The 7880-nt window shown below is 47.9% G+C and overlaps 2 protein-coding genes across 2 annotated transcripts in view; one reads left to right on the forward strand and one right to left on the reverse strand.

Moving 5' to 3' along the window:
- Positions 1-746, forward strand: part of T265_11873 (hypothetical protein) — a gene marked incomplete at both ends in the record, with an annotated part of 8199 nt that extends 7453 nt beyond the window's left edge. Inside the window, one exon of the mRNA XM_009178676.1 lies at positions 572-746. Within this exon, the coding sequence (XP_009176940.1) occupies positions 572-746 (175 nt within the window). The remainder of the gene's footprint in view (positions 1-571) is intronic.
- The window catches only part of T265_15582 (hypothetical protein), a gene marked incomplete at both ends in the record, with an annotated part of 98134 nt that extends 90882 nt beyond the window's left edge, over positions 1-7252 (reverse strand). Inside the window, 4 exons of the mRNA XM_009178674.1 lie at positions 2675-3075; positions 5883-6069; positions 6955-7171; positions 7210-7252. Coding sequence (XP_009176938.1) covers positions 2675-3075; positions 5883-6069; positions 6955-7171; positions 7210-7252 — 848 coding nt within the window. The remainder of the gene's footprint in view (positions 1-2674; positions 3076-5882; positions 6070-6954; positions 7172-7209) is intronic.
- Positions 7253-7880: the final 628 nt, after the last annotated feature.

Here is a 7880-nt window from a genome sequence, read left to right on the forward strand (position 1 = left end):
CGGGGACTGCGCCTACCTGATGAGCCCGAACTGGAAGGGCAAAACCGGTCGTGGGCTGTCGATGGATTTTCAGCAACCTTATGAGTAGTACATTACAAATATAGTCAGGGTTGTTAAGGCAATCGACTGGGTGATTCAGAGCTAGCATTCATTTTATGCAATTAAGTTTGCCCACTCATGAGTAGTTAAAGTGCAACAGTTTCAAAAAATCTGACACGTCATGCAGCACAGAAACCTAGGATGGATCGAGCGTTGCGATCAACTATGTGCTTTGACGAAATTGGTTGGTAAAGGCTCCTTAAGTCACATTTTCGTCAGACAATACAGCGAGCTTGCAACAACGCCGACCCGAACCTGCTACATTGACATGGTGGTTGGAATTCAGGCTAGAATTCCCCGTGATACCCTGGCTGGAACTCACTTCCGAGATGATCAAGGGTAAGCAGTCCGACAAAGAGCAGCAAGTTCGCGTACTAAGAGAGACCTTATTAGAAGGCATTCTGGGGATCAAGTTGTACTGCTTTTTTCTTCAGGAACGTGAGAACATTAGGGCGTTTTCTCCGACTTAAAGCTGCCGCCTTGACGTGGTGGTGAGTGTTGTAATGGCCGGAACTTCGTACCACAAAGTGCACCCAGCCAAGAAGGCCAAAGAGGAGCAATCAGACCAAGAGCAGCGTGACCCTGCACAACGAATAATCGTGCCACAAGGCGGTCTGAGGGTGAAGTCGTATTGTCCCCTGCGATAGGTATAAGGTGTTTCCCTCAAGCGATCAGCACACTCATATCTATGGAAGCAGCAGTGCCGCCTTCCTCCAATGAAGGATGGGTTAGAAAAGGTCAGCCCCCAAAACCGCACACTCCGATGGCCCAACGGTTGGCCGTGACCGCCTGCGCATTATTCAACACGGTCCAAATACTTTTAAAACCAAAGGGTCTGGTGTTATCCAAAAGGCACTTGCTGTTCGCAGCTGCATAAAGTAATGCCTTATCCCCTGCGCCCTCGGGTTAGGCCAACCCCCTACAGTCGATCGGGTCAGGCTACTGAGTCACCGGCTTCGGGTAGGGTACCCAAAAAAACCTATTTTTTGCTGTCTCTCGCGCCAGACTTTTGAGTCAGCGGCTAGGGGCGGGGCCTCCGAAGGAAACCCTACATCTTCCCACTGCCTTGTGAATCAGGTTTCCGAGCTAAATGCTCACGGTGGGGTACCTCAACCAACCCCCTTCCTCGGCCTTGGCAACCGTACAGTTCTATGTCCAAAGATGTCCTTCCCAAACCCTTTCCACCACAAGCAAACGTTGCTGGGCCATTTGACTGTCAGCTACCTGAAGGGCCTTATGCTTATCACTGCCTATTGACACCTTTCAAAATCCACGAGATACTTACTTTTAACGTCCGTACTGTATATCAAACCTGCAAACATTCAACGCTCGCCGAAACCTTGTACTCCCTTAAAATTGATGTATGCTGTCTCTGAAACACACATGCAAGATCCAAGCGTGGCTATACATCTCAGTACGCTAAGGACGAACTCAGCTCTTTTACAGTTTTTCTTCCGTGTCCAGTGATCCAGAAGCGATGACTCGTGGAATATATGGTGGGGGAGTTTCACTGAGCCCCAGAGCTGAACGCCCTTTGCTGGAATGGATCCCAGTGAACAGTCGTCTTTGCGCCGTCCGGGTATCCAGTTTAATCATGCTGTTTCCCAACATAAAAAACAGTGCCTGTTTGTAGTGTCGGCTTGTGCCCCAATGGACTGCAGTTCTGATGCTGAGAGTTATCCGGACTCAATCGCCAAGCAAGAAGCACTGACATTGTGATACTTGCGAACAATATCAATGCACAAGTCCGTCGTCTGAGCTCCTTGGAATCACATTTGGGCGGTTGATTCGGAGTTGTTGCTCGTCGCACAGACTACAGAGAGCCACTCTTCCAGTTGTGTGCTGTTCGTGAGCTGTTTCTAGCCAGTGCAAACTATCAGCATGAGCGTTCAGATCGCGTAACCTGGTGGCTGCCAACTGCAAGTCAACCGTGGACCCAGTGGTCATCAGCCACCAGTGAAGAGCCACAATTCAAGACTGCCGTTCCTCCTGGGGCATACAACTTGATTCTGATCACGCCTAACGGTTCGTGTACTCTCGGGCCCTCGCAAGTCACCATCCTCAACAGTACGACATCACTGTTCAACACCAATGCTCCGCTGCCGTAATCCTGGTTGAATGTGGGCTGGGATACTGTCAGGGCGCCCACACATCTAGACCGGAGGACGATTAGGGTTATCAACCAAATCCTTTGGCACTGGATATCGTCGAGATCGCTATCTATGATCGTCAGAAAATCCATAGCAGCAGGCGACAAGTACGACGGCGCATGTGAATCCTTCAAACGCCAAATAGTCAAGAGTCTAAGGAAAGACTGGGAATTCTTGGACATCGAGAGCTAGAGCGATGAAGAAGGCTTTTGCTACGGGAAACAGCCGTGCCCTACATCAACTGATACGATCGACTGGCTCTAGGAAAGCAACGGTCAGTGAAACGATAAGTGAAGAGATGGTTCATTAGTTCACTCCCAAAAACGTCGACTGGAAAATGGGCCAAACACTTCGAAGAACAGTTTAGTTGGCCTCCTGCAACCTATCCTGTGAAGGTAGTGCATACGGGCGAATGGAATGTAAACCTTAATCGCCCGTCGGAAGAAGAGATAAAGTACGAAGTGTCCGTACTGAAACTTGGGAAGGCACCGGAACCGAACCGAACGGCCTGTACCCATCCCTCTTCAAAGAAGGCGGAAGATCCCTGGTGACGCATCTGACAAAGCTTATTGGTGCGGTGTGGACTGAAAACAAAGTGTCTGCAGAATGGAAAATATCGAGATTCATTCTCATCCTCAAAAAGGGTAGGTGGACGCTGTGTGACAACCACCATGGCATCGACCTGGTAGCTGCAGCATCGAAAGTGCTCTCCGGCCTCATCTTTCGACGGTTGACTGAAAACAGGGAGAGGTGGACTTGTGAAAAACAAGCTGGGTTTCGTCCTGATAGAGGATGCGCCGATCACATCTTCACCCTCCGGCAGATTCTGGGACAGCGACAATGCTTTCATCAACCAACGATGGTTGTGTTCCTTGACCCAGAAGCTGCTTTTGTCTCTGCGGATTGTCAGGCACTAAGGGAGTGTCTATGGGGCAAAGGTGTCCCCCATAAATTCTTGACCCTCTTTAAGGCGCTGTAGGCCAACTCCCGCGGCCGTGTGAAGGTCTACGGAAAGCTCTCTTCTGAATTCACCGCATCACGTGATGTCAGACAGGACTGTCTTCTTTCACCTTTCCTCTTCAACTTTGTCATCGATACGAACATGGAAGACTCACTATCAGTCTCTAATGCCCGTAGAGTTGAAGTGACCCCAGGGCGTTCGCTCACAGAAATTGAGTACGCAGACGACGGTTTGGCATGCGCTTCATACTGGCAAACTCTAAAGCGCTACTGCAAAACCGGCTAGACTTGGACCCTAGCCTCATGCTTGCGGATCAGGTAGATAAGTTTGTCTACCTGAGCAGTTGTATCAGTCCTGGTGGTCACACGAAAGATGACATTTCCACCGGTAATGAGAAGGCCGGAGCAGCTTTCGTGAAGTTGCGTCACCTATGGTGTAGGCGTGACATCAACTCACCCGTCAAGGGTCGAGTTTACAATGTTGCGGTGCGATCCATGTTGCTATACGGGTCAGAAACGTAGCTGCTGCACGCCGCGGAAGTGTTTGACCATCAATGTCTTCGGAGCATTGCCCGAGTCTAATGGGAACACCGCATTATCAACAATGTTGAAAGTTGAAAGAAACAGGTTGACTACGGTAGATGAACTGACAACACTGCATAGAATATGCTGGCTTGGCCCCATAATTCGCATGCCAGTCGACCGACTTCCCCGAAAGCAGGTTGTGTTGGCTTGGCCCCATATTCCGCATGCCAGTCGACCGACTTCCCCGAAAGGCTCTTTTTGCAGAACCACGGGAAGGGTGAAAACGAGCCAGAGGCGGTCAAACAATGACTTGGCAGAGAAGTGTGAAAGCCATTACCAGCAAACTCAGCTGCGCTGGTCATTGTCATCTGCCTGGATGGAGAACCCGAGACAGGCCACATTATTAGGACCCAGTCTCACCCTCAATGGTACTCCAGCATCTGAGCTATTACCTTCAATAAATAGCTCCCTTCTCAATCTTCTCACTCAAAAGTCAACTGACAAACCTGTAATTACGCAACAATTTATCAGCTCACGCCCCCAATAGCAAGGTAATTACTCTACCTCCCCAAATCACCGGCGGACGAAATTATGGAAGCTGCAACCGTTGAAGGATAGGTACGCGGTTCTTACAGCTGATAATGATGACGATGATGATGACAGCGTTCCTCCCAGGGGAGAAGCATATTCATGCAAGCACTGGTGCTGCCGACATCGGAGGAAGCACTAGTTCGAAAATATTGGTACTAAAGATCGCATACTCAGATTGCCAAACGGTTGTCTGTAACTGCCGGCGTATTAGACAATATGGCACCGGACTCATGAGTCCGGTGCTGCTGAAAAGGCACGAGCTGTGCACAGTGATATTAAGGGCCAGACGTTCATGGATAAAACACCCCGCATTCTGGTAACTGGGTTGTGAGAAGCGGGTGCACAAATTTTTGCTGTGTTGGAAGCACACTATCAATGGGTGATATTTGACGATGAAATCAAGACACGAAATTCAAAAGCCACCAAGACATATGGCCCCGCCTTGGGAAGCACGTACAAAGCACGGTAGCGAAGGCTGTAAAGACGGCATGTTCATGTTCTTTGCCGATCCCGCTCGCAGTTCAGATGAGGTCCATCGGATTAAATGGAACCACAGAATCCCAAACGTATGAGCCTTAGGAAAAGAAGCACCGTTGGAGTTAACTACAGTCTGATGCGTCAGTTGAGCCAACTGTGACGAATTGCCAAGGCACGCAATTCAAAGCTCGTCCGCGGTCAGCTGAGGAACGAGGTTAGAAATCGGGGACGTCTGAAATTGCCCTATTCAGACAGCTTTGAGTCATAGGGGACCTGAAAATCGACTGAATAGCACATGGAACGGCCCTACAGCCAGGGTGAGGAGTTTTTGGATGCTAAGTTTTGCAATGCTGAAAAATGAGAAGGCTAAGAACAAATCCGAGTGAGCAATTGGACGAGACAACATATTTGTTCATTAGGAATCTCGGGTGGGAACCTGGGTGGAAACCAAGAACCAACCCGAGATTGCTTTTGATTAGACTGCCGCAAACGGGTTGCAGTTTAGGCCAGGGTAGTTTAATGGCTCGGACATTTTTTTGCGAACAAAATGCAGATTAAAGCAAGAAAATGCTGTCATATGGCCTTAGTGATACGTACGGGAGCACGACAGATAACCCCAAAAGACGGCTGAGTTTCTACTACATAGACGGCCAGTTGTTTGGTCAATTAAAAGCCCGTAATTTTTCCACTCCTTCGGGATAGCTGTCAAGTCGACAAAACGGTCACGAGTGGATGAATAGATCATTAAGAATTAGTAGAGGATTGGTAGTGTAACTTCAAGATTGTCTGGTCAAGGGCATACTGTTGGTCGAAACCCTAAGACACCGTTGAGGCGTTACCTTTGAACGGCCGTTGGATGTTTTCTGAACGCTGTGGAGGTTAGTAGTTACGGGAGATAGGCCTGGGTTCCCAAGAATCCGTTTTCACCTGTGAGTCTCAATTCCCGATATAGGGAATCTCCAGGGAAAGCTTTTCAAACCAGGTACACCGAGAAATTAATTTAAAATCCACAAGGAATTGTAGTCAAACGAAGCGACGGTAGTGATATTTCCAACCACGAGCGAATCCACATGCACTTACCTCAGGCAGATTCACTTCAAAATTAAGCAGCCATCCCTCAAAAGATAGGGTTTTACGCACCCTGTTCAAATGCATTGCGAATTCAAGGTGATTGAGCGTTTTGGGTTCGGCATCGCGAAATATTGATCTAAAATCAAAGCTGTCCGTTTTCTCAAAGATGACAGTGCCGTAAACCCGAACTCCTTGCCTGAAAGTCAAGAACAAGTAAATAATGAAATCGCTTGTTTTCCAAACAGCCCGCAAATTTTTCTTCGCTTTTTTATATTCACGGCAAATCAGATGCACTATCAAAAATCGAGGTGATTGGGTTTCCTGTTCCGAAGTTTTACGCCCGCACAATGCAGTTTATACCAGCTGTACAACTTTAATTCGAATTCAACGGTTACCGTAACTTTTTTTATGAAAACAACAAGCAGACCGGACTACGTGAACTCGGTCAGGCAGGAGCAACATTGATGGCTCAAGCCCCGATAAGACAAGCTATTCTAGGTGCCGCGACTGTTGTACGTCCAAATGCAGTCGTTCAGCCGTAGCAGGATTTCAGTGCCGAGCTGTCATGCCACCCAAGGAAAGCACGAGGGCTGTTGTTCTACCAAATCGCTCAAGCCAAGACAGAAACAGTCGAGATGACGGGATTGGTTTTGAACCACGGGTCTTCCGGTCAGTAAGTTTGTGCCATGACTGCTGACATATCTCGTCTAAACGCGGCCAACTTTTATACTCAGCTAACCAGTCCCGATCTCTAGACACTTGTCTGTAGTGTGGAACCGCCGCTCTGCACAGCGCCGACAGCGGATAGTCCAACCCCATTGATTAGGAAAAAGCGTTTATGATGCCTAGCGTTTGAGCAATTTCAAACTCTGCGGTAGCTTTTGGATGCGGAAAACTAGGATGGGGTTAACTTCGGCGCTGTGGGAGGATCACTCATGTGGTAAAGAATACAGAAAGAGCCGAGGGTCATTCTCGTCAAACACGAACCGAAAACAATGAATTTTTGATGTCACGGGCAATGGGGTCGAGACAAAAATATCAAGCTCAGTGCCAGACTATCAAAAAAAACGTGAAGGATTACCTGTGAGCTAAATTGATCCAGGACAACGGAGGCACAGTGACCAAGTTGTGGCTGAAGTAAACAAATATATCAATCAAGTGCCATCTTGTAAACCGGAAAGCTGGAAAAACAGACGTAAACCCATAGTTTTTGTCCGCCTCAAGATAATTTCCAGCCATGTCATGGCAGTAAAGTATGCGAGAAGTGCTCCGTGTAGCCTTTCTGCACTGCCCAATATCTGCAAGTTTCTTGGATAGTTCAACATTAGAATAATACCATCCCAGAAATAATCGCAGTTGAAGAGGGGTGTCAGTTCCAATAGCGTGTCTGGGTCAGGCTGCCAACGTGAGAGGTCATCAGCCGAGCATATCGGAGCAGCAGCCCTCATTTCTGCAAAAAAAAACAGCAATAAAGATTTAGAAAAGCGCATATTGTTCAGTTCTCGCTCGCTTGAATGGTTTTACTTCCACTCGTAATTAGCATTAAAAGTGACGTGTATGCGAAAAGTGCAGTCATCATCGTAACCATCGACAGCATGACATCAGTGTTCAACACTGATGCTTCGCTGCCGTACAACCATGATTTGTTTGTACGCTTTATGGTGAAGAAAAGAGTAAAGTGTGCAGTTGCCCACAGTGGGACGAGCACCAGCTTCAAACTGAGTAGATATTCATGGCACCCATACACCATGCGTAAAGCAAATCAGTATCACATTACTTGGGGTGAGGTGATAGTTTGAGCATCAAATTAGAAATCAAACCGTAGGGTCCCTGCGCTGTTCCGCAACTTCAAAGAAACAGGACGATAATGTTACTATTATCTTAACCGACAGCTGTCGGATTGTTCGAGTGTAGACAAAAGTGATGGGGATTGAATGATGGAAGGTGGGATTGGATGAGAAGTCTTTTTGGACAGCGGGGCGTCTCTAGCTGACAAACTCATTAAGG

The sequence above is a fragment of the Opisthorchis viverrini genome (assembly GCF_000715545.1).
Source record: "Opisthorchis viverrini unplaced genomic scaffold opera_v5_629, whole genome shotgun sequence".
NCBI lineage: Eukaryota > Metazoa > Platyhelminthes > Trematoda > Opisthorchiida > Opisthorchiidae > Opisthorchis > Opisthorchis viverrini.